This window comes from Rhinolophus hipposideros, assembly GCF_964194185.1.
Source record: "Rhinolophus hipposideros genome assembly, chromosome: X".
NCBI lineage: Eukaryota > Metazoa > Chordata > Mammalia > Chiroptera > Rhinolophidae > Rhinolophus > Rhinolophus hipposideros.
Window position 1 is genome coordinate 122,521,515 of NC_138046.1, and position 26,419 is coordinate 122,547,933.

Sequence of the window (26,419 nt, forward strand, 5' to 3'; positions counted from 1 at the left end):
CCATAACCTGCAGGCAAATCTTCTATTTTTAACCTTGAAGAGCTTTTTTAAAAAACTTGACTCCGTAGGTTTATGATTATCGTTAGTATTGACATAACTTGGAAACTTTTATGCATTTTGAATAAAGCATGATTGAAAGGGAAGGTGCAAAATGTGTGTGTGTGTGTGTGTGTCTGTGTGTGTGTGTCTGGTTAGACCAAGCAGGTTCCCCTTTCTTTAAGATTTATTTGTTGATCTTAAATGAAAACCCTGCCTCACTGGGTTTCCGTTTGGGAGAGGGAACATAAAAAAGCACTATTTTAACGCCAATGACACCCGTCACAGTTTATGAACGCGTTGTGGTGTCTGCGACGCCTTACATTAGGGATGTCAAGGTCGCAATCGGGAAAGGTCTGGCCCAGGACGCCTGCTTTCCCGGAGGATGGGTTGAGATGGCAGTGTTGGAGAATCCAGCCACCGAGGAGGCTCAGTGAACGGGGGAGGGGGGACACTGACCTCCAGGCTGCAGCGCTTCCACCCGCACCCCGCCCCTCGCCCCCGAGCGTCACCCTCGTGAGGCCTCGTGGCGGTTGCAGAGGGCGCTCAGCCCCCACCGCGCCTGGCGCCTTTTGTGCACCGACCAGGGATTGGGGCGGGGGCGGGGGCTGGGGGGGGAGGCCCCGGGCACATGATGGCCCCCTCCCAGTCGGCCCAGCACATGACCCAGGCCGGCCGGCGGGGTCCTGGCAGACGTGGGACGCGTCCCCGAGCACAGCCATGGCCTCCCCGCGCCTGGGGACCTTCTGCTGCCCCACGCGGGACGCCGCCACCCAGCTGGTGCTGAGCTTCCAGCCGCGAGCGTTCCACGCGCTGTGTCTGGGCAGCGGCGCGCTCCGCCTGGCGCTCGGCCTCCTGCAGCTGCTGCCCGGCCGCCGGCCCGCGGGCCCCGGGGCGCCCTGGACATCCCCGCGGGCCTCTGCCCGCGTGCCGCCTTCCAGCCGAGTCCTGCGCGCGGTGGCCGCCTGCGACGTGCTCGGCTGCCTGGGTAAGGGCGCACGGCTCCGGGGTGGCCCGCTCCGTGCACGGCGAGGGGCGCGCGGCGCGCGGGGCGTGCTCTGCTCCGGGCCTGGGTCGGGGCGCGTGGGCCGCGGGTGGGCCCGGGCGGGTGCATATTCGGAGCACAGACAGAGGAGAACCACAGGTGGCTGCCCAGGGACCCGACAGGGAGACTAGGGGACTCTGCAGAAAGTTAAGTCCCAGGGACATTTGTTTCTAGAAAACCAGTTCATAGGCTTTGCTATTGCACGTTTACTAGAGAAACTTGAGTGCAGTTAGGCCAAACCCAGAAAACAGAATGGATGCATCGTTATCCCACCAGGGAGAGAATAGCAGGTGTGTGTCTGTGTGTGTGTTTCTTCTCCAGATTTGGGTTTTATACCACTGGTAGGCAACTGCAGGCCAAGATTCTGCCTGCTGCCTGCTTTCTGTGGGCCATGAACTAAGAATAAGAACGGTTTTATATTTTCAAATATTTTTAAGAAAAATAATAAAGTATTCCCCAGCATGTAAATAGTCCATGAGATTTAAATGCCAGTGTCCGTAAGGGCAGTTTTGTGGGAACACAGCCCGGCCTATGCATTCGCCCATGGTCTGGGGCAGTCATGGCCCTCTGACAATGCTGAATGTTGACAGAGAAAGTATGCCCCATAAAGCCTAAAATACACAGGTGCCAACAAAATGTATACACATTTTAGGAAAGGAAAACTATTAAAATTGTAATAGTCAATAGACACTGATAACAAACGATGAATACAAGTCCCGTGTGACTTCTGCAATGACAAGAGGTGCTCAGAGGGGTTCCTATCAGCGTCCAGACACTTCTGATCACGGCAAACGACTGCTTGAGCCACGTTGACCAAAGTGCCCACTCACATACACTTTTTGTTTGGTACCCCCCGGTATTTACTCTTTGGCTCTTACAGAAACTTTGCCAATCAGTCTTTAAACTATAGCATGGCACTTTTTAGAGACCTCTAAGCTTTCTCAGACTTGAGGGAGTAGGACTTCCTTTCTATGAGAATCATTTTGGGGCAGGATAATTAAATCAAAAACGAGTTTCTCCTCCATTCTGCTAACTCACTTTGGAAAAGTGTATTAACAGTCATTTAGTTCCTGCAATTTGAATATCTGGAAATAAAGATGCACCCAAACATGTTTTGAGACTCAGTGAAATAATATTTGCATGTTCTTTCACCGTTAGAAGAGAGGTGGGGGATGTTGTGGGAAGGTGAGCAGAAGCAGAGGTCCACACAGTTTGGTGACCGGACCCCCTGCCTGAAAAATAAGAAATGTGGAGGCCTACCTCACAGGCTGTTGACTGAGTACAGAGGAGTGCTATATGCTGAAAATGATAAGGCACTGTATAGAACTAAAGTAGTATTTGTGTTAGCAGTGGCTTGATAATGAGATTTATTTTAAGCTTTTTAGTATTTATGGTTCACGTTTAGTGTATATTTTAGTATATTGCACAATATATATTTACTTGTGTATTACACAATATACTAGGTACACTAGTACATAAGTTTGTGCTGTTTACAGTTCCTCTTTGGCTGTATATCACAGTGTATGCTTAACCAAAAAGTACTGCATTACACAACAAAGAACCTTAATATGCACCTTAATCGTGTGTGCTGTTTAGAGGAGAATTCAGTATCTGGGTCTAATAGGAAGAAAAACTCACAAATAACAAATGTCAAAAACAAAGTATCAAGGATGAATTATCAAGTGAAAATCTTAAATATGTTTTTTTTTGTTTTGTTTTTTGTTTTTTGTTGAGAGCCCACTGGCCCATGTGGGAATCGAACCCGCAGCCTTCAGAGTTAGGAGCACGGAGCTCTAACCGCCTGCGCCACCGGGCCGGCCCCTTAAATATGTTTTTTTAAACTTTTATTTATTTGTGTTTTTCAAGGACCCATCAGCTCCAAGTTAAGTAGTTGTTTCAGTCTAGTTGTGGAGGGCGCAGCTCACACTGGCCCATGTGGGGATCGAACCGGCAACCTTGTTGTTAAGAGCGCTGCACTCTAACCAGCTGAGCTAAACGGACACCCCTTAAATGTATTTTTTAAAAGAATGAAAGAACTGTCTTTTTAAACTTCAGAATTGTGCTTTTTCAATCATTCTTTTTTTGTATGAAGAGGAGTTAAGGACATTAAAATTACAGCCAAGAAGTACTGATTGTTATTCACATAATCACTTCTTAAAAGAAACACAAACTATAGAGACACGATTATGGTTTATGATGGATTCACTAGAAATCAAAATGCCTGGGACAGCTTTGCCACCATAGTAGTTATTTTCTGAGTAACTCAGTCTTATTTTTTTCCCCTCTGTTTGCACACACCAATATGGTGTTTCTTCCTTCCCTCCCTCTTTTGTGTCCATCCATCCATCCATCCATCCATCCATCCATCCATCCATCATTTTTATAGTGTTTTACAAGTTAGCTTTAGATCCAGATTAGGACCAGATACAACGTATCATCTAATTCTTGCTTAGGTATCGTAGTGCGGTCTGTGGCGTGGTTAGGATTCCCCGATTTCGTTGAAAACGTCTCCCAGGTGAACGGGACAGATATTTGGCCTGCCGCCTTCTGCGTGGGGAGTGCAGTGAGTACGCTTCCCTTTGTTCACTCCCCTCTCCCGCCCTGTGCTCCTGTTATGCTGAGGTCCTCAAAGGGAGGTCCCACCCCAGCAACCCACCCACTGGAGTTTGTTCCAAGTGCAAATTCTCAGAGTGCCTCCTCCACCCTCCCCAGACCTACTGATCAGGAACCCAGGGTGGGGGCCCTCTGTCATTTAGTGTGGTTTCTCTCTCCTCCGAGTCTTAAGCAAATATATACAATCCAGTCCTTACCTCAGACTGCTCCACAATCAGAACCAGCTGGCTAAAAACAAAAGGAAAGAAAGTGAATGACTTATTGGCTGTATTTTACTGAATGCAATCTACATATTTCTCTGTGCACCACGTTAACAGCCCACTGAATGATCCCAAGGTCGGTCCATAGCAGGACTGACAGCTTCTCCCCCTCGCCCCTCAGTGCCCTGGCCTGACGGGCCATCTGTCTCAGGCGTCCTCGGGCGTGTGGCCCCTCTGGCCTACGCAGCCCCTCCCCTCCCCTTCTACTGGGAAGGTCTTTCTGAGTCTCGGCCTGTCCACACTCCTTGGTTCTCAGCACAACAGCGTCTAGTTCAAAGACCCTGGGAGCCGTCCCGCCGGTTTAAGCCGCACTCCCCGTGACGTGGCTCCCCCGTGTGTACTGGACCACCAGCAGGCAGGGCTCGCCTGTGCAGTCAGCTGAGCAGACAGAGGACAGAGCCACACACCTGTGAGCGTCCACATCGGCCCATGGTTTCCCAGGTGCCCCGGTGTCTCCGGAGGCTTGCCCGGCTGCCTCCTGACATCTGCCCGCTCACCTCACACGTGGGGGCAGTCTGGTGCCTGTCGCCAGGGTTTCTGATGCCGGCTCTTCCCGATTACAGCTGTGGATCCAGCTGTTGTACAGTGCCTGCTTCTGGTGGCTGTTTTGCTACGCGGTGGACGTCTACCTGGTGATCCGGAGATCGGCAGGTGTGAGGTAGGCAGAGGACCGAGCAGGGCGGCCTGCCCGGCTCCCTTGTTGGAAGGAAGGTCTGCAAAGGCTTTTCAGGGTGGCACACACTGTCCCTCAGCATCTGTCAGTTGGCTTCTCCACCCAGACACATCCACAGCAACTCCTTTTTATAAGAAGCCAAAGGCAGAATCAAAATGCCAAGGATTTAGGACCCTGAAAACGAGTCATTCGATAAATGACATATTTGGAACTGGCCCAGTACTAAAGCAAGAATTGGCATGGCTGTAACCGTGAGAACGTGTGTAAATGGTTATGGGTGGTGCTTGAGCGCTGGGCGCCGACGATAGCTGGCATGGGCACGAGTGCTGAGGGGACAGAGACACAGACAACCTACGTGACAGACAGAAGCAAGAGTGTCCGGGTCTTCGGGCTCCAAGTCCACAAGTACTTGTCCCGCACGGAGTTCACTGTCCACTTCAATCAGATCCCCGTTGGGGGGAGCCCTGCTTGCTTGTTTGAAAACCAGCTTTATAAAATCCACCCATTTAAATGTATAAAATCCGTTGTCTTTAGTATAGTCACAGAATTGTGCAGCCATCACATCCTCTAGTTTGAGCACATTTTAATCATCCCCCCGAAATGTCTGTACTAGTTATTAGTCACTGTCCATCCTCCCCTTCTCCTCAGTCTCTGGCAACGACTAATCAGATTTCTGTCGCTAGACGTGCCTGTTCTGCACATTTCCTGTACATGGAATCATACCACGTGTGACCTTTTGTGTTTGGCTTCTTAAACACGTTCAAGATTTATCCATGTTGTCGATAAACCTTGGGACTTCATTGTAGCTAAACATCGGGACTTCATTCCTGGTCGTTGCTACATAATAGTCCACGGTATGCAATACCACATTTGCTCCGTTTATCAGTTGAGGGACGTTTAGGGTGTTTTCACTTTTTGGGGTACGAGGAATAATGGTGCAAAGAACATTTGTGTACGTGTTTGTGTGCACGTGTGTGTTCATCATTTGCTCACGGGTGTATAACTAGGAGTTGAATTCCTAGGCCACAGAATAACTCCACCTTGTAAGATGCTGCCTAACCGCTGAGATGGGGCTATACCATTTCACGTGCTCACTGGTCATGTGTCATGGTTCCAGTTTCTCCACATCCTCATGAACACCACTCGTTATTTTCTGTGTATTTGGGGGGGGGCGGTTTAAAATTTTAGCCATCCTAGTGTATGTGGAGTGATTTCCCTTATGGCTACTGATGTTTAGCATCTTCTCACATACTTATTAGCCACTTGTGTACCTTCTTTGGAAAAATGTCTAATCAATTTTTTTGCCCATTTTTTAATTGGGCTGTCTTTTCATTGTTGAACCGTAGGAGTTCTTTACATATTGTCGTTGCAAGTACCTTATTATACATAGGATTTACAAATATTTTTCTCCCATTCCTTGCCTCTTACTCAAGGTCACAAAGATTTATACCTGTATTTTCTTCTAAGAGTTTGATGGTTTCAGCAGTTTGAGGTTTGTGGTCCATTTTGGATTAATTTTTGTGTGTAGGTGAGGAAAAGGTCCCCTTTTCCTTTTCTTTTGTGTGTACGTAGCTGGTTGTCTCAGCCCAATTCGTTGAATAACCTCACTTTTAAAACCAACACACTAATTGAATAAGGATCATCTTCAGGCCAAGAGAACCCATTGGGCGGTCTTAGCAGATCCCTGCTCTGAAGTCATTGCTCTTCCTTCTCTACATCACATCTTCAACTTTGGTCTCTCTGGCCTGAAGTTTAATGCTTCCTTCATTTTTGTGCTCGTTCCATCTTTTTACTTTTTTATGTACTTCATACAAACTCTTGCACATTTGTATAGAACCTAGATATCTCTGAAAATTCTCTAGGGAAGAGAGTTGAGGTCAAAGGTAGCCAATCAGGTGTATCAGTGAGGATTAGATTTGGATACAAAAAATAATAATGATTTCAACAGGATAGGAATTTCTCTATCATACTAAAAGAGGCCAAAGCTAGGCAATTCAGGCCTCGTGATGGACATCAGAGACCCAAGCTCCTTCTACCTTCCTGCTCCACCATCCTGTTGTCTGACTTCCATCCTCAAGGTGTGATGGCCCAAAATAGCTGCAGCAGCTCCAGCTATCACATCTGCATTCCAGGCAGCAGGAAAGAGGAAGGGAGCAATGCAAAAGAGGTTTCCCTTTAGGCAGCCTCCGTGAGAGTTTCACACAACAATTCCACTTTCACAAGATTGGCCAGAACTTAGTTTCATGGCCACACTGAGCTGCAAGAGGAGGTAGAAAATATAGCGGTCGGCCAAGCACGCTGCTGCTCTGCATGCCATGCAGGTTATGTTACTAAGGGAAAAAATGGAGAACGTTTTTGGGTGGGCAGCGAGGAGCATAAGAAGGCCTTGTTCCCGATGCCCAGTGCGAATGTCTGTCCTTGTCTGATGGCTCTCTCGCTCAGTTATGGAGGGGTCAGAGCTATGACGCAACTAGAGGTCGGCAGACCACCAGTCATGGAGAAAAGACGAGCCTTGGGGCACCAAAAGGAAGCTGGAGCAAATGCATGCCTCAGACTGTCTTAGGAGGATGCACTGCTCCTCCCCCACCCCTGGGGGGTGGAACGGGCGGCCTGACAGCTGCGTGGAACCTGCAGGACAGGCAGAACCCTGAGAAGCCAGCACAGGCAGTCCAGAGCCCTCTTCACACCCAGGAGAGTGTTTGGGACTCATTTGGGAACTCAGCATGCGGATAGACAAACCGCTGGAGCTAGAACGCAGAGACTCGAGGGTGCGGGCAGACAGTGGGTTCCGAGGACCCACCCATCACGCAGGAGGCAAACTCCAAGGGTGCAAAACAGGCAGAAGCCTCCCAGGGGCACGGGAAGGGCAGGGTGGAGTTGTTCTGCAGGTGGCAATTGAGAGACTGCGGCTGGTGGGGAGGGGTCCCAGGAATGCCAGGGCAGGGGCCCAAGCTTTGCAGGGACGGCTGGATTAAACTCCACATGTCCTTCCAGACCCTTCCTGTCTTTAGCTGTGTTCTTTGGCATGGGAGAATTTTTACCTTTCATCCTAGTCCTAGGAAATGTCATTATACAGTTAACATTTAAACTGCTACTTTGGTTCCCGTTGTGGGATACACAGGCTTAATAATACCAGAAGGTTCTGGAGACCCTGGGAAATGCCCTCCATCGAAGACAGTACTTGCTCTAAGAAAATGAAAGTGGGAGAGAAAAGGGCGTCTGGGAGGACCTTCTAGGGGTCGGAAAAAGGGGATGAAGGTCTTCAGCCCTGGGCTGCTCCAGCTCGTGGCCACAGTGGAGTTCAGACTCAGGCCCTGGGGTGGGTTTCGGGCTGTACCAGAGATTGAAGTGGCTATAGCCTGTGTGACCTGGCCTAGATCCCTCGTGGCCATTCAGGGCCAGGGAACCGCTGACCAGGCGTGGACGAGCTTCCTTCCTAGCCTCCTCCCCACCCGCCACCACCTGCTCTCTCTCCCAGCTCAGTACCACCCTGCAATCCAAGATTCCTGTCTGGAATGTGGAGACTGCTCTATTCAGCAGCCCAGCCCTTGCAGAAAGCTGCTGGGTCGTTTTCTGAGTCTCATGCAAAGCCTCGAGCTTCTGAACAAGACACACTCCACGCACTCCCAAACCAGACGCTGGGAAGCTGCCCCAGAACTGGTTATGATGTGGGAAGCAAAACACGCTGGAAGCATTGGTCTGCGGCGTCCCAGAGAGCCACTGCAAAATGTTTCTTCTCCCTGAAGCTCGTTCCTTTGATGCTGTCTCTTTCTCTTTCCTGGGCTCTGTGTAGAAGGGTGTCCTTTCACTCTGATCCCTGACTGCTCCCTTTGTCTGCACAGCTGGTCTTCAGAGTTAAAATCCCGATGCGTTGGGGGGTGCACTCTTGTTTGCCAGGAGTCTGATCGATCTTTGAGTGACAGTGCCACCTCTGATGGAGCTCCCGGCCCATCCTTCAGAGGAGGCCAATTAAACACTGCATTGGAACAGTCAGACCCCCTCCGCAAGGCAAGGCGGGCTGGGCTGCCTTGACTCCTTTGGGGGAACAGGGTGGGGTGTGTGGGAATAGAGATGAGTGATAGATTGTCCGGGCGTGATAACTGTTTAGGAACAGTGCAGAGGTGGGAGGCAGGCACAGAAGGCTGCCTGCCCTCTGGAAACATCCTGTAACCACCCACTTCTTCCGAGACCTTGGTTTGCACTGAGCGCTAAGACGCTTGCACATTAGGTACAGGGGTGGGGGGATTAGGGAAGGACTGGGGATAGGAGCGCCTTGCTTATCAGGTGAGCTGGGCACTTGTGAGGACTTACTAAGTACCAGCGCTTCGATCCCTTCAACTCTGAAAGCCTTATGTTGTGGGAAGGGAGCCAGACCCAAAGGCCACACAGTGTATGGTTCCATTTCGATGAAATCCACTGAGACAGAGAGTGCATTTGTGGTTACCAAGGGCTGGGTGTGAGTACAGGGTTTCCTTTTGGGGTGACGCAGCCGGTTTGGGACTGGGTTGAGGTCGTGGCCGCACATTATGACTATGCTTAGTAAATGCCACTGAGCTGTGCACTTTACATGGTTCATTTTGTGTTCTATGAATTTCACCTCAATTAGAAACAAACCTCAGAGGCAAAGGAAGGCAGCTCTTTGAGTGTATTTTCCTGACTCTCCTGGAGTGTGGGAGCCGGTCTGGTGGTTTCTGTCATGGGAAGTCCTTCTCAGTCCTGGCCGGGACTTGTCTCCTAGCACCATCTGCTTGTCTCCTAGCACCATCGTGCTGTACCATATCATGGCCTGGGGCCTGGCTGCCCTGCTCTGCACGGAGGGCGTCCTCATGCTCTACTACCCTTCTGTGTCCAGGTAAGCCAGAACCCCCCACAACGCGGCTTGCCCAGTCCCTCCCCCCGGTGTGTGTTCCCCCAGGAAATGCATGGCCCGGGCACCTGCAGGTCAGCCCATTGTCTTGGTGCTCATGGGCCCCCAGTGCTCACGGCAATACCTTGCACCTTTGTGCATTCTCCCACCTCTGCCTTTCACGTGGGTGTGGGTGGGTGGCTGAGCACACAGTACGTCTGCACACCGTGAGGTTGGTCTCCTCTGCAGCAGTGTGTGTGCAAGGCTTTGGGCACGCTCTCCTCCACGTGGATACAGCTTTGTCATGCCCACGCTTTCCTTTGTATTCTTCAGACCAGTTTCCTCGGGATGAGCAGGTGAGTTTAACGTTCGAAGAAACAGCACGAGACGGTGTGGCAGAATCAAAGGGTCACTCTTAGAAGGGCTCAGTCTAAGCCTCTCGTGGCTACACTTTCTCACTTCTCTTCCAGCCGATGCTCTCGGCCATCCTGAACACAGCTACAGGGAGATGTGGCTTCTGAAATTGTCCCAGGCGTGCTTTCAAGTTTAAAATTCCATCTGTGCAACCGTCTGTAAAGCCTCAAGGTCTCTCCAAGTATATATCCTCTAACTTCCAATAGGAAACTGAAAATCAGAGTTTGGACAGTGTCTCTTTGTGACCTGAGGCTGACCTTACGTAGACTAGGCATCAGCACAGAGCAGCCCTCGGGACACATCCGGCCCTCCGCCCATTTGTGTAAATAAAGTTTTATTGGAACACAGCCACATCCATTTGTTTCTGGAGCATGTGTGGCTGCGTTCGCATTACGACGTCAGAGTTGCATAGCTTCGGCAGAGGCTGTGTGGCTCATGAAACATACAATATTGACTATCTGTCCCCTTACAAAGTTTGCTGCCCTGCAGTGCAGACTTTCTCTCCTTTCTCTTTCGATTTCCTGCAGTGACTCAATTAGATGTGTCCAAATCGGTGTTGCCTCGCTGTGTTGGACACGTACAGAGCTCTGTGTAACTTCACCCATACAGCCTGCTCTCCCCAGGAACTTTAGAAGGACACATACAGTGTCGGCGGCTGTTAAAATGGGATGCACTTCAGCAGAAAGGGAATTTTTATCCCTCACCTTCACCTGTGGCTCCTGGAATCTCCTAGAAAAGACAGAGCTGAGCGTGAGGGAGCCGTTGCTCAGGGCTCCCAAGGTGCCCCCATAGCTCCTTTCAGGCACCTTCATCGTTAAGCATCTCTCCAACCGCAGCCCCCATGACCTAGAGCGCTGGCACCCTTCAAGCTGCCATCCCCACTCTCTCAGGTGCATTTACCTTCAGTCTCTGCAAGGGTGTCTCTTCCTCTGCCAGTTTCCCTTCTCCCCTCAAGCCTTTCCAGACCACATTTTAGCCTGCTCAGCTGAGGAGAGTTTCTGTTCAAAAGAAGGGGGCGTCCTTGGGTGGTATTGTAATCCTCCTTGTGGCAAGAAAAGACGGGCCTTGCATTTCCCCTGTGGGATTTTTGGCATTTCCTGCCACGGTCCCCCTTCCAGTTTGATCATTCCATACTTAAGAGCATCAAAAGGAGAGTGCCTGGTTGTTGCCACTCCCCCTTCTGTGGCCACAGGGGCTGTTCCACCTCCTTCTTGGGTCCAGCCTGAGCAGTCCTCTCTCCCCTTTCTCTTGATTCTCTCTTCCTCTTGGGCATTTTTCTTCTACAGTCTGTATTTCTTAGCTGACAGTTCCTACCTTGACCAATACCTGTGTGTGGCACTCCTCCGTGTCCTATGTGACCGATGGTTACCCTGACCCATCATAGAAATCGTGGTCCTTCTCCCTGAGCAGAACCACTGTCGTGATCGTTATCATTCACCATGAGACCAAGCGTCCTTTGAAATATGAAGCTTGGGTAGTTGAGTTGCTCAAGAAGAGGAACTGAATCTATTTGTGGTATTGGCCAGGCATAGCCAGTAAAGTGCTCCAAACCAACTAGTTCATTGAGTGTCTGTCTTACTTGAACTGTGTGTTTTTCCCTTGAAGAGACCGGGGGCCGGAGATCCATCATCCCAGGGTCTTCCTTTTCCCAGCAGGGGACTGTAAAAGCTGCCCCCCACCCCTGTGGAATGCCTTCAGGTCCTCTCATTTGGAAATGGAAACATGATTGATCGCCCTTACCCTTCTGTGATTTGTTGCTTGTTCACAGACATGAGACATAAGTCAGATTTCCTTTGGGCAGAGTCAGGAGTAGCTTGCTTTTGTCCTCTTATCTCAGCTTCCAGATAAGTAGGCGTATTTTAGGCAAAGCTGTGTTTTCGAGAATGACTTGCTTTTCCTCCCTCAGGTGTGAGCGGGGCCTGGATCACGCCATCCCCCACTACGTCACCACGTACTTGCCACTGCTGCTTGTCCTCGTGGCCAACCCCATCCTGTTCCGAAAGACACTGACTGCAGGTAAAGACTAGGGAAGTTCTCCAGGCGTATGGCCATGAGGACGGCCCCATGCCTTGGGCTCAGATAATGACATGCACTGTCCTTCTGGAATGATCTAGGACAACTGACCTCACGTGTCATCTTCCAGAGACGTAAGAGGGCCACGGTTGGAGAAAGTGAGCAGGTTTAATGAATGCAAGTGAGCAAGCTGACTTGGTTCTGGGCTACACCCGTTCTTGGGCAACGTTTGTTAGGTGAAGGCCAGCCCCAGAAGACTTTTCACTTACGTCTGGGCCATGCTGGGTCTGCCCTTGGCATGCCTTGGCAGCCTCAGGAGTGGCCTTGGAAAACGGTGGAGATGAGACAGGAGCAGAAGGAGAGGAAAGGGGAGGGGTAAACCCATGCACTATGGAGCAAAGAGTCGTGGGCCTCGTACTCCCACAATGTCCTTGGCCTGTGTCTTTTCTCAGTGGGGCAGGAAACAGGAAACAGAGCACAGGAAATTAGTCAAATGCAATGGTAAGGACTGGATAAAGAGGGATGTTGTAAGTCAGCAGAATGCACCGGAAAGACCTCTGGGTTGAGGCTGGGACCTGCATTCCAGCCCCTACCCCATCCTCAAGGAAGCGTGACCTGGAGCACGTACGTCTCCCACCTCCTCGAGCTGCATGAACCTCTCAAGGGCAGAATGAGAGTGAGGAAGGTCGCTTGAGGATCAGCTGATGATTGTAGAACTTTAAACATTTAGCATACTCTACCGCTGAGAACAGGAAATCATTGAGGCTCTTGAGATCACTCTTTTCACATGTACGTTGAAAAATGGGGGATTAAATATAGCATTTTTAAAAAACAAAATTGCATTACAAATAGTGATTTGATTACACCAAACAAATGAAAATGACTTATAGAAAAGAGACGCCAAAAAGACACAGATGTTAACAGTGGTTGTGGCTGGGTGGACCGTGGGTCTTTCATTCTTCTCTAAACTTTTTAATATTTTCCACCACGTGTATAGGTGACATTTTAAATCTTGCAACATTTTAAAAGAGCAAGTGTGCATTATTTTTAGAACAGAAAATATAAACCTTTAAAAATTTAGTTCCTGAGCTAGTAAAATCCAAATAAAATCCTGAGTTTAATCAATAGTACTGTTCCCATGTTTTTGTCATTGTGACAAAGGTGGCAAACGGTTGTGTAAGATGTTACTTTTGGAGGAAGCTGGGTATAAGTATACAGGAACTCCCTGTACTAGATTTGCAAATCTTATGTAAATCTAAACTTGTTTCAATGTAAAAGTTTAAAAAGTATATTCCCCCCCCCCAAAAAAAAAAATATATATATATTCCCTTGAGTCTACGGGAACGCCAGCGTGGGCGCTGTGAGGAGAGCGGGGCCGTGTCTTGCCGTGCTCCATGCTTTCCTGGCTCTGCTCACAGGCTCGTGACTGCTTTGATTCCCTTCCCTGTCACTCACTCAGTGGCATTAGTGAACATGACATGCGGTTCCCCTTTGTTCTCCACAGTGGCCTCCTTACTGAAAGCACGACAAGGCATTTACACAGAGAACGAGAGACGGATGGGCGCCATGATCAAGATCCGGTTTTTTAAAATAATGCTGGTTTTCGTTACCTGGTAACCTTCTATTTTTCTTAATTGTCCCTGGGAAGGGATAGGCAAACACCTTGCCATTTTGCTCTTCCAAGCGTGACCTGAAAGTTCCAAAGGGAAGTCTTTGGAAAGGAAATCTCTGAAACTCTGCTAGGAGCCCTTTGAGGAAATGCATGTGAGACAGGAAGGGAAGTCTAAATCCATGAACCTCTGGAAAGTGAGTCAGATCTCCTGAAATTATATTTAAAGCCCTCAGAACAAAAAGAACCAAGTTTAACTTCCATACGTCCCAGCCATATGCAGCCGGTGTTTTGTCCCACTGCCAGGGTTCACATGGAAATAAAGCACTTGATCGTACCTCTTAAATCCAACGATTTGCATCAGTCTTGACACCAGGACAGAACGAGGCCGAGGGCACGTCTTTGGTGTGATGACTCGGAGCGCAGGCCAGAAGAGTAGAGAGCAATTTCTCTCTCAGTTTCCCCCCCGTTTCAAGTGGATGCCTTGAAAATAGACCTGTAACCCATGCAAAACAGATTGGAATCAGAAAACCCTTCGCTGCTGTGAAGCGATACTTGGCTAGACGGGGCACGCCTTCGTGGTGTTAATAATTTACCTGATACGAGGAGGTTTGGACATTCTCCTAGGAGAGACGAAGCTGATCTCTCTCTAGAAACGCACTGAACTTGCTGTTTCAAACTTCGCTGGCCTACCTACAAGAACACCAAAAATTCGAACATAAAATGTCAAGACAAGATTTGCTTTGGTCTCCATCAAAACTTTAGGTTACTCATCAAATGAAGACCGAATTCTGGGTTATTGGGTGTAGTGCTAGAACCTTATACCTGAGGTTGTGTTACCACTGGAAGGATTTGTCGGTCTCTGCCTTAGATTGGCAGAAAGAGTCATGTCTCTTACATCGAATTGTGTTTTTTTTTTAACTCCAAAGTCTGTTTTGTGTGTGTGTGTGTGTGTGTTTTTTCAGTTTTGGATGTATAAGACAACATAATGATTAGACATTGATATACTTTACAAAGTGATTACTCCAATAAGTCTATTACCCATCTGGCACTATGTGGCACTATCCATAGTTACTATAATGTTATTGACTTTACTTGCAGGTGTACAGCATTAGACATTTACTTTTTTTTTTTTAATTGGGGAACACTGGGGGACAGTGTGTTTCTCCAGGGCCCATCAGCTCCAAGTCATTGTCCTTTAATTTAGTTGTGGAGGGCGCAGCTCAGCTCCAAGTCCAGTCTCCATTTTCAATTATTAGTTGCAGGGGGCGCAGCCCACTATCCCATGTGGGAATCGAACCAGCAACCTTGTTGTTAAGAGCTTGCGCTCTAACCAACTGAGCCATCCGGCCGCCCCAGACATTTACTTTTACATCAGGTTCTCAATGTGCTGGTTCCTCCTTGTTGCTGAATGGCCACCCCTCCATAGCTTTTAGCTCTTGGTAGACACATTCCATGAGTCCCAGCCTTTAGAAAAATGAATCTGCTGCCTGTTCTCTTGACCCGTGGGCCGTTTTCTTTCTAACAGTTGGCTGTCAAACATCATCAATGAGAGCCTTTTATTCTACCTTGAGATGCAACCAGATATCAATGGGAGCTCTTTGAAACATGTCAGAAATGCAGCCAAGACCACGTGGTTTATTATGGTAGGTCAATTTTAACTTTTCATTTTGGAAAAAACACACAAAAAAGTCAGAAGGAAAAAAAAAACCCACTCAGAAATATAATGTCTTGTTCTTAGGTTGCTGTGAAAGTAATTGCGGTTTTTGCCATTGTTTTTAACCTTTTAAACTGCAATGACTTTTGCACCAACCTAATATTTAAAACTATATTGATTTGAAATGAGTTGAATAGTTTCCTGGACTAGTTACCTCTGGCCGGAGTACACCAGCTGCTACTGTTATTCATTGTGGGGAACATTAAATGGGGACTATTCTGGTCAATCAATTGGGCAGTGTCAAACCTTTCAGGCAGACTCAGCTGTCAGGGAATTTATCGTGAAGAAATACTTCAGACTATGGAAACGCCATAGGGATGAAGGTATTCCTTGTAACGTTATGCATAATTATAAAGCATTAGAGACAACCCGAATTCAAAAGAAGCGAATGGTTATGGGTACATTAAGGTCTTCCGTCTTGATGGAATGTTATGCAGATGTTAAGAAGGGCAATGATCAGATCTCGAGTATTGAGTGAGAAACGCAGAATATAAAAATTGTGGTAAACACAGCTACATAATAAATCACATATGAAAACGTATTGGCTAGAAATACACGAAATGATAATCAGGTGGAAACACCATGGGAAGATTTCCCCCAATGTTTTTATCATATTCCATCTATAATAAAAGTACGTACATGAGCTGGAGGACATACACGGAGAGATAGATTCATGGGGCCCTACACAGAATTAATATTTCTGTTGCTTCAGAACTGGGGGAAATCTGATTCACGAGGACTTTAAAATAAGACCAGTGTGAACTTCCTGTGCTGTGGTTTGCAGTTCCAGCTGGTTCCTTTGGTTCGCTTCCCGTGTATTTACTACACATAAGTGGAGGGGTGTTACCTGGACTCATCCTTCACCTCAGGAGCTTTGGTTAGATCAAATTCTGACTTGGAAGCACCCTTGAAGATATGGCACCTACAGCCAATCTTTGTCGTGCTCCAAACCAACCACCCAACTGGTCCCTTCCAAGCGAGGCCGGCCAGTGGGCCTCCTGAGTGGAGTCTGTCCCTCTATAAGCATCTGGAGCTCTCATCCCTGCCACATGGCACTCATCGGCCCATGTCTGTTTGTCCCCACGCCCAGGGCATACTGAATCCAGCCCAAGGGTTCCTCTTGTCTCTGGCCTTCTACGGCTGGACAGGATGCGGCCTGGGCGTCCAATCTCCCAGGAAGGAGATCCAGTGGGAATCGATGACGACCTCGGCCGCCGAGCGGGCCTTCCCGACGCAGGACGGCTCCTGTGTGCCCCGTGACAGCCCCGCTTCCAGGAAGGTGCTGCATGTCAGCAGGCACACTTCTGACGAGGCCCTGAGCATATTGTCTGAAGGTAGGGACTGCGGACCCGGGACTCCCCTGGGGGTCCTTTCTCAAACAAGGAGGTGACATGTGTGGAGGCGGTGTCCGTGTTCTCTGGGTGTGCATGGAGTTACCAGAGCCGACCGACACGGATACTAATCGTGCATTTCATCAGCCACGTCTTCTTTCAATATTTCAATGCTGCCTCTCATTGCCATATTAAGCACTGTAGCCTTACGTTAATTGTAAGTGGCTGTCCCTGGGGCTGGATGGTATTTTGAATAGGAGATTACCTGTCACTCCAGACCCCTCAGTACCATTTGCTGTGAGGCAGTGAACGGTATGACGTCATGTCTGTAGATAATAGGTGTAGTTTGATTTGTCCAGCAACTTGGAGGCATTTAAGATGAGAAGCCAGTCAGCCAACGCAGGCTCTTCTGTCATTTTCATTTAAACACCAGTGCTGTGATCTTCAAACTGTGCCCCGCAGACCCTAATGTGGTCCTTCAGGCACCTAGGAAACGATTCACATCCTGTTCCAAAATTCGTATGAAAACCTGTGAGGAAAACTGTGCATGCTCAAATGCGTTGGGAACCAAATACGGAGCCCCCAGAGCCACCCACCCGTGCAGGTTAGTGCGTGTGTGTGGAGCTCAGAGTAACGTCCACCCGCCCTCCTCATTTAAGTGAAGACTATCCTGAGAAGGCAAGATGAGCTACCCAAAGACCATTACATTTCAGCTCCTCGGCTATCCATAACGAAATTTCCTTGGTATGCTGCAATCAAATCAAAAACGAAAGAGTTAGATGTTCAAGTTGATGCAGATTCTTGGAGACCTGCGCTTTGTTTCAGAGTTTGATGTAGGCCAACGCAGCCGTCATCGTTCTGATGACATTCATTTCTTATACAATCCAAGTTGTCCCTTACAAAAGAAATCTTTGCCAATGTACTACCCTACCCTGTGTGTATTAGGGTTCCTTGTAAGGTTTAGTTTTAGCAAAAATGCATCTTCCCATGAGGAACAAAGGTTTGAAAATCACCACTCTGACGTCCACGAAGTTTTAACGGAGCTGACAATTTGTAATGTACGAGCAAACAGATCCTTGAGAAAAGGTCGTTGGTAGCTGTCATTTTATGGGAGCGCACGGGTTGTCTGAACAGAGGGAGAGGAGAACTGAGAGAGTAGGACACTTAAGAACGCTGAGCGGGTGTGTGCAGGGGCGTAGGGCGGCTTTGCCTTTCCTCAGCGGGCGCTGGGGTTGGGCGGCGTGGACCCGAGTTCTCTGTTCCAGCCCTTTCCCATCTCCTGCCTCTTCCTTCAGAGGAGGCCCTCATCCTGGGCATTTCGAGCTGTGTGAGTCTTTGTCCCTAAGGTACCATCGTCACTGCTTTGTTTAGTAACCCTCTGCTGGAATGTATATCCCGGATGCTGAAAAGAATTCAGAGGGATTTGATTCAGAAATTAAATGATTTCAGTATTTTGCTGCTTAGGACACTTCAGCCCCCTTATGAAGATCCCCACATGGGTCTTTGGGCCGTCATCACCATTGCCCTCTGGGGACAATTCTAGCATTCCCTTGAACTCTTCTCCAGTCAGTATGTCTCAGGGTCCACTTGCCCCTGTATATATATATATATACACATATATATATGTTTATATTTATATTAATATGTACTTGTGTGTATATGTATATACACCTGAAATTTATCATTTGTTCTATATTCTGAAATTACTATTACAATAAGCATTACATTTATGATACATTTATGATACATTTATGACCTAATCAAGACGGGTCAGAAGACAGAATAGTAAATAGTCAGACCTATGACCCTTATTTCTCATTAAGTGTCAGTCGCTGCCGTGGTTGTGATTAATTTTACCCTCCCTCGTCTAGTCCGATGCTATCCCCTTGAAAGAGTCTTTCTGAGTAAACATTTTGCTGTGAACACTGGGTAACAAGATTGAAACTTCTCTCCGAGAAGAGACACACGATTGGGGCCGCTTCCGTCTGGGACCAGTGGGTTGATCCCCACAAATGCTGCTTGGGGAGGAGGCCACGTCGCCTGTCCTGCTGGCCCGCCTGAGGTCCTGGTGGCCCCCCCCGTCCCCGTCCCACCTTATGACACTGGAGCTGGTTGAAATTACCTTGGAGCAGAATGTGTGTGCGCCGCCGCTGCGCATTCCCGTCTTGCACTCCTTCCCAATGCTTGACCGCTGCACATAATAGGCGCCCAACGGTTGTCGGTGACAATGTTTAATTACAAAGCTCTGATGGAAAATCGGTAGCAGCTCATGGCTCCAAAAGGCCTAACTGACAAATAAGAGCAACCAATTATGAGATTTAAAGAATTCTTCATCGTACGAGTTAGGATAGTGTCAATGACATCTCAATAAAGCTGGGACAAACAATAGTTGGGAGGGGTCTTCTCAAATATTTAGTTACTGATTTCATAACAAGGCAGCTCTCTGAATCCTAGCAACATCGGTTGCGCTTATTGGAAGCTGGTGACACAGGAGCTAAGTATAAGGCACGGCTTGTGGCGCAAGAGCTGTCACTGTAACCTCGGGGAGGGCTAATGAGGCATCCGAGTTTCCCTCGGGACTCAGCGTCAAGGAAAGCGGTGCTGCTCACAGACAGGAGAAAACTAAAACACCCGGCTGGTTTTCAGCGTGGGGACCGCAGAAAGCCTTCGAGTATCCGTTCCTTGTGCCATGAGCACTAAGCTCCGTGTCAAACGTGTAGCTGTCCTTTCAGCAGGACGTCTGAGCCACGGTTCCCTGCATTCCCGTAATTGTCTGTTCTCTCCGACAATTCACTTGCTCTCCAGTTCCCGCGCCTCCCATAATCCCCAGGACCTCCTGCAGTGCCACCATCTCCCCATGACCCTCTGCTACCCACACTCTTTGTCGGCCACGGGGCCTGGTCGTGCCCAGAACTCCTGACTCTCCCGGAACTCCAATTCTATCCCCTGGTACCGTCGTTCCCGCAACTCTCCATCCTTCCAGCAATCCACTGCTGTTCTCACAAGCCCTCTCCACGATCTCACCCTTCCTAGTTCTCCCACACTTGTATTTCTCCCACTATTCTGCATGGGTCATCATTTCTCCATGACCCTTTCCCATATTCGCTGTCTCCCACAATTCCTGTTATCTCCCATTATTCTGCCCTTCCCATAGTTCCCTGATCCTCCCCGAATACTTCGGTCTTCCCACAATTCCCGTCATTCCCACCATCCTTTCTCCTCCCATTCTCCCTCACAACGCTCTGTTTCTCCCACAATTCCACTTCTATGGGGGATTCCAACAACTCGCCATTCCTCTGATAACGCTTAGAGTTCTCACAGTTCCCATTGCCTCTCCCATGACCCCTGTCCTTCCCATGATTACTTTCCATGGTCCCTGTCCTTCCCATGATTACTTTCCATGGTCCCTGTCCTTCCCATGATTACTTTCCATGGTCCCTGTCCTTCCCATGATTACTTTCTCTCATAAGACCCTTTGTCTTTCATACAATTCCATATTCCTCCCAGAACGTACTGTTTCTCTCACAATTCTATTTCTCACTCATGATGCCATCATTCCCACACTTCCCCTTTCCTCCCATAATCCTTTGGTGTTCCCACAATCCCCTATCCATGACTTCATCCATCCCATAACTCTTTGTTTCCCACAACTCTATTTTCTCCCATGACCCCTCATCACTCCCACAATTCCTCTCTCTCCTATCACCGTCATTTTCCCATAATTCCTCCTATCTCCCATGATTCCAATCACCTCCCGTAATTCTTTGTCCCCCTCAATTCTAATCACCTCCCAATATCCTCTGTTCTACCCATAGTTCCCCCTGTCCGCCCATATTCCCTTGGTGTTCGATCATCCCCTCTCTGTGACCTCATCCTTCCCATAATTCCTTATCTCCCACAACTCTATTTTCTCCCATGATGCCTCATCACTCCCACAATTCTTTTCTCTCCCCAAAACCGTTATTTTCCCATAATTCTACCTGTCTCCCACAATTCCAATCACCTCCCATGATCCTCTGTTCTTCCCATACTTCCCCCTTTCCTCCCATAATCCCTTGGTGTTCCCATAATCCCCTCTGTGACCTCATCCTTCCCAGAATTCCTTCTATCTCCCACAATTCCAATCACCTCCCATGACCCTCTGTTCTTCCCATAGTTCCCCCTTTCCTCCCATAATCCCTTGGTGTTCCCATAATCCCCTCTGTGACCTCATCCTTCCCAGAATTCCTTCTATCTCCCACAATTCCAATCACCTCCCATGACCCTCTGTTCTTCCCATAGTTCCCCCTTTCCTCCCATAATCCCTTGGTGTTCCCATAATCCCCTCTGTGACCTCATCCTTCCCAGAATTCCTTCTATCTCCCACAATTCCAATCACCTCCCATGACCCTCTGTTCTTCCCATAGTTCCCCCTTTCCTCCCATAATCCCTTGGTGTTCCCATAATCCCCTCTGTGACCTCATCCTTCCCAGAATTCCTTCTATCTCCCACAATTCCAATCACCTCCCATGACCCTCTGTTCTTCCCATAGCTCCCCCGTTCCTCCCATAATCCCTTGGTGTTCCCATAATCCCCTCTGTGACCTCATCCTTCCCAGAATTCGTTTTCTCTCCCACAATTCCAATCACCTCCCATGATCCTCTGTTCTTCCCATAGTTCCCCTTTCCTCCCATAATCCCTTGGTGTTCCCATAAGTCCCTTATTATTCCCATCATCTTTTATCCTTCCCACAATTCCATCCCCCCCACAACGGTCCCTTTCTCCCAGAATTCTGTTTCCCTCCCATGATACTCTGTCCTTCCCACAACTTCTTTTGTCTCCTATGATCTCTTGTCCTCCTCACAATGCGCCTACCGATACATGACCCCTTATATTTCCCACGATTCCCCTGGCTACACGTGACGTAATTGTTCCCATAATTCTGTTGTCATAGCCACATTCCATTTCTCTGCCACAGCACTCCGTTTCCCTGCGATTCCATTGATCGCCCATGATTCCTTTTGTTTCCCAGTTTCCCTTTCCTCCAATCATCCCTTGGTATTCCCGCAATTGCCCTCTGTCCAGGACCTCAGTGTTCCTAAAATTCCATTTCTGTCCCTTGAGGCCATCTGTCCCACACTTCTCCGTTCTGCCCAGAATTCCCATTTCCTTTCCACAGTTCTGTTTTCCCCCAATCCCTTGTCTCCCAATCCCACAACTCGCTTCTCCCACAGTTGCCTGCCATTGCCACAATTCCTTGTCTCTCCTTAATTCCCGGTCTCCCATTTTACTGTCCTGTCTGGTAATTATTGCTGCTGTCCCCAAATTGTCTGCTGAACTTCCGCATTTCTTTGCTCTCTCTCATCATATCCATTCTTTGTCTTCTGTGACTCTCTCCACTGTCACTTGCCCTCCCTTGGAGTGTAACTCCAGGTGGCCCCAGGGGGTGCAGTTGCTCAGAGTGTGGATGAGAACACAGAGAGCCCAGCATCTCTTACCGTGCTTCCCCGAAAATAAGACCTCGCCGGACATTCAGCTCGAATGCATCTTTTGGAGCAAAAATTCATATGAGACTCGGTCTTATTTTACTATTTACTTATTTTACTAAGTTTTGCTCCAAAAGATGCATTCGAGCTGATTGTCCGGCGAGGTCTTATTTTCGGGGAACCACGGTCAAATTCAACACCTTGACGGGGCGCCAGGGCCAGGTGTCGCATGCTCCCTAGGGCTCCTGGTCAGTGCCCGCTACTTGGGGTTTCAACCTAGAGCTTCAGGCTTTCAAGGGATCCATGCAACAACAGCTGAGGGTGCAGAAGACACAGCTCCATGCAGGGTCAGGCAGTTCCCAAGCAGCTGCCTGGGCTTGCGAGGCACATGAAAGAGGTCGCTAGGGAGGGTGGTGGCTCTTGGGCACCATGAGTTCTCTGGCACCCGCATTGCGTGCAGGGATATTCGTCGGACAGTCACATGCTGCACCAACAGAGAATTAGTGCTCGCCCCCAACGGCCTCATTGGATTGTACTGTCAGAGATTTCCTCAGCCGACACGTTCTCTCCTGGAGGAGCCCTCTGAGACCACCACTGTCAGCACCCCGTGAATTAAGCGCAGGCAGGGCTGGCGCAGGGCCCTTGGCAGCAGCCGCACTGGCATCTGAGCAGGTTGTCATGGCACCAATGCATGTCCTCCAGGGTCTTTCTGAAAAGATGTCAGGAATCGCACGGGAGTTCCCATGAGCCCAAGAGGCTCTCAGAAACCATAGGGGACCGTGGGACAATCAAGTGTTTCTGAAGTACCGCCAGCCCTCCAGCAGGAATGGGGTGTGGGACTGCAAGTGCCTTCTAGAAGTCGTACAGCTGGTGCCCAGTGTCCACGAAAAGCAGGTTCCGGCTCCAAGCAAAGGTCTTTTCCCATCAGCCTTGTCAGCAACCGCGACTGTCCTCAGATCTGGCCCCAGGACCCGCGGCCGTGATACCAGCCTTCCGCTGCCCTCTGAGTTCCTTCATCACCCTGGCTGTGACTTGCTCACACTGGCTCCTCCCAGACTTGTCCTCATCCAGCGCTGGGAGGCGTGCATGCTGTGCTCCCACAGGCCACAGTGGGGCTTGGGTGGGGGGTACCATGCTTGTTTCCCTTGCTCGTGGGGCCAGCTCTTCCTGTAACTCGGGTTTCCATAACTAGCTCCAAGCACATCTCTGCACTCTTGCACATAACACTGATGTGCTCTCTTTTCTTCCTGAATGTCCTCCCAAACTGCATAGGTCGCTTTTTAAACAGTGCTTGTTTCTGCTTTTCTTTATACCCATCAGTCTGCCTGCTCCAGGTCATGGGTAAACGCTGCACCCAACGGATGTCAAGTCACGTGTCCGTCGGTGCTTATCCACTCACGACTTGTTCATGGAGCACGTTCTGTGGGCCAGGTGCCCTTTGGGGGCACCACTGGTACGATGGTGACTAAGACCGACGGATTCCCGTGCAGTGACGCGCTCCATTGTCCTGGCAGACACACATACTGCACAGCACAAGCAATTATAATACCCCAGGTAGCTAGCGAGAGGCTAGGAAGGAAAACAAATCAGGCGCGGCCGGGAAACGGGGTCTCTGGAGGGTGTGCTGGACGATTTGCAGAATGAAACAACAATTCTGACATCCGCCCCCAAGGACGGCCACAGGTGCCGAAGGAAGGTGTGTTCTTGGAGTGACTACACAGACCTCCCGGGGGACTCATTTGGCAGGAGTGACTTTGGCTGTCATCCTACTGATAACCTCCACCCCCGAAACCAAGTGGCATCACCCATGAAAACACGAGGAGGTTGACAGAGGGTGCTGGTCTCCCTCCGTGAGGGCACGTCCTGGAGTGCAGGAGGCCAGGCAACCCCAGGCCCGATGCCCAAGTGGGTGCCCGTGTGGCAGCTGCGCCGCCACTCACAGAAGTGTGGTGCGGTGTTCCTAAACCCGGGAATATCTGCGAAGCTTAGGAACGTCTTCCAGGACGTCAGCACCATCCCACTTTCTTCTCTTTTCCTCTCCAGGTTCCGACGCCAGCACAGTTGAAATCCACATTGCCAGTGGGTCCCGCAACAAAAACGAGGTTGAACCTTTTCCAAAAACCCAGGGAGACCTGTGAGGGGTACATGGCACGGTCCCTTCCTCATGTCCTCAGACTCTGCTTTTCTTCTCCTTTAGAACTGTGTTCTCGCCTTCCCATCTCTGCCAGGGTGTGTGGCGTCCCTCGAAATCTCACTCTCATGACCATGTTAGAGCTTCCTCCCGAGGTTGGTCTTTATGATGCACGATCCCATGAGTGTGCACATGCGGATGGAAGAATTCCTTCCAGAACCAAATCTCAGCAGCCTCTGCAGACACTGCAATGTAATGCCAGGTCCAAGTCCTTGGGAAAGTGAATTAAACAAGTCATAACTGAGCCCCGGTCTGGCCTCGATTCTGTCCAAACACCTCCAGCAAACGCTCCCCAGGAAGGTAGTGATGCCAAAAGGCAGCAATAAAGCGGACAAGCAGCGGGATGAACGGGACACACGGAGCAGCTGCGCCGCGTGACCGCCATTCACCACGAGAGGACGCCCGAGGGCAGCTTGGGTCAGGAATTGAGCCTCTGGTCCCCGCGCTGTGTTCAGCAACTAGTCTCAGGAATCCTTGGAACCTGCTTGATTCTCGGATTCTTGCCGAGGTCTCCATCTTCCCATTTTCCCATTGTGGAATATGGGCAAAAATATTGGACAGTGCAGCTGCAATCCAGCTAGGTGTTTACAAAAGCAAGACCCTTTTCTGAGGGCACTGCGGACGGCTCCCTCTGCTGTGTGACACCTCTTTTCCCATCACGATTAGGACTCCCTTTGGCTCTAGAAAAGCTGGCCAGAGGCTTCTGGACTTGTGCTTTTGGAGAGTCGCACGGCTGCAGATGGCTTCAGGGCACTCGGCGACTGTCCGCCTCGGCACTAGGGTTATGCATCCATTAGGACAGACCTGCCCTAGGACAACACACCTTGACCCAAAGTGTCAAGGACACGTGAAGGGCTGTCAGCTTTCCCGGGTGGCAGATGCATTCATCTGTGTTGACATGCTGTCTGCACCCAGCACGGGAAGCCCCTCCCGGTTTCAGGAACCCCCCCAGCGGAGGGGGCACAGCCGCACCCCCACTCTGGAGGCAAAGATGCCAGCGGCTCCATTTCCCAGCCTCCCCTGAAACTGGAGGAAGGCACAGCCCTCGGGGAGCCAATGAGACATGTGTCCCAAGTCCTGTTTAGAAGGCAGTGCCCAAGGACATGGGTCTGCGAGAAGCACTTGGGGCGAGGGGCTCCCCAGATGCATGGCTGTGGCAGGCAGCGTGCGCACTGTCTTAGGAGCCGCCAGTGTCCAGGATCGGGGTGCGGGCAGCCCCCAGCGCTGTCTGCGCCCCGTGTGAGCTGCAGGGGACCAGTCCTAGCCCGACTTGGGCTGTTCCTGTCTGCACGGCGTCCCGAGTCCTCAAGGCTGCCCAGTGTCATCGCCCATCCCTTTTGGTTTTCATCAGCCAAAGGCACGGTCAGACGCTAGCAAGTAAGAACCCTGACCAACCTGATTATCCAGTTAAAATGACTCCTCCTTAGATGGGGTGTCCGTGTCAGCAGCTGGCACGGTGGTTTTGGGGTGAGCCGAGCGCGCGAGGGTGAGGGCGTCCCTTGTCAGGGCTACTTGCCAGGCACTGAGCTACGCCAGGCCCTGGGGACACACCAATGAGCCTCAGAGACGTGGGGCATCAAGTCCATCTAGGGAGCAAGGTAAATAACAGTTGAGCAAACAAGTAAAGGAGAACACTTGGTTTGAAGCAATTCCCCAGGAAGGATGCTCAGCGCAGGGGGTTGTGGTTAGTGTTGCCGATGGCCCAGGCTAGAAAACGCTGGAACGCGAAGTGCGGCGAAAGCGACCACGATGACGGGAGGGCAGGGATAAGGAAGGGAGGGCAGCTGTTGGAAAGGTGGGGAACTGGGACTCACAGGGGTCTGTGTCGGCTGCACCCCCGGGTGGAGCTGGGCGTGTGCTTTGGTAGAAAGGGGCCCCTACCAGGTAGCTCCCATTCGGTTTCAGCTCTCTGGCCAGTTCATCACAGCGTAAAAAACGTAAAGGTCTGCTTGGGTCCCCTCTTGCCAAGCTATCTTCCCTGTCATTTCCGATTGCGTAGCAATGGTGGCAGGTACGTAGCGCCCCAGCCACATCCTCCGTAAGTGCCTCTCCGGGAGGACGAGTACTCGTCCTCAGAGCCATGTCCCAGAGCACGAACGTCAGGTTTCAGGGGCAGGAGTTCCATGAGGGACACTGCCCGGCCCTGTCCCCTCCACGTGGGATGGCGTGCCCTTGCCTAGCTTACCTTGCAAGTGGATAAAACACT

General features: G+C 49.9%; 1 protein-coding gene across 1 annotated transcript; it reads left to right on the plus strand.

Annotated features, from left to right (window-relative positions):
- The first annotated feature begins 666 nt into the window (after positions 1-666).
- GPR143 (G protein-coupled receptor 143) lies at positions 667-24,456 on the plus strand. Its single transcript, XM_081042223.1, has 9 exons — positions 667-1,024; positions 3,535-3,644; positions 4,518-4,612; positions 9,387-9,479; positions 11,794-11,903; positions 13,405-13,513; positions 15,038-15,155; positions 16,317-16,560; positions 24,066-24,456. The coding sequence occupies exons 1-9, from the start codon at positions 757-759 to the stop codon at positions 24,158-24,160; spliced, it is 1,242 nt and encodes a 413-aa protein (XP_080898349.1). The 5' UTR covers positions 667-756; the 3' UTR covers positions 24,161-24,456.
- Positions 24,457-26,419: the final 1,963 nt, after the last annotated feature.

Excerpts from the sequence above, each read along its gene's own strand:
- GPR143 (XM_081042223.1), top strand. The coding sequence starts at position 757 with ATGGCCTCCCCGCGCCTGGGGACCTTCTGCTGCCCCACGCGGGACGCC. Across the intron at positions 1,025-3,534 it reads CGACGTGCTCGGCTGCCTGG|GTATCGTAGTGCGGTCTGTG; the intron begins GTAAGGGCGCAC and ends ATTCTTGCTTAG. Across the intron at positions 13,514-15,037 it reads ATGCTGGTTTTCGTTACCTG|TTGGCTGTCAAACATCATCA; the intron begins GTAACCTTCTAT and ends TCTTTCTAACAG.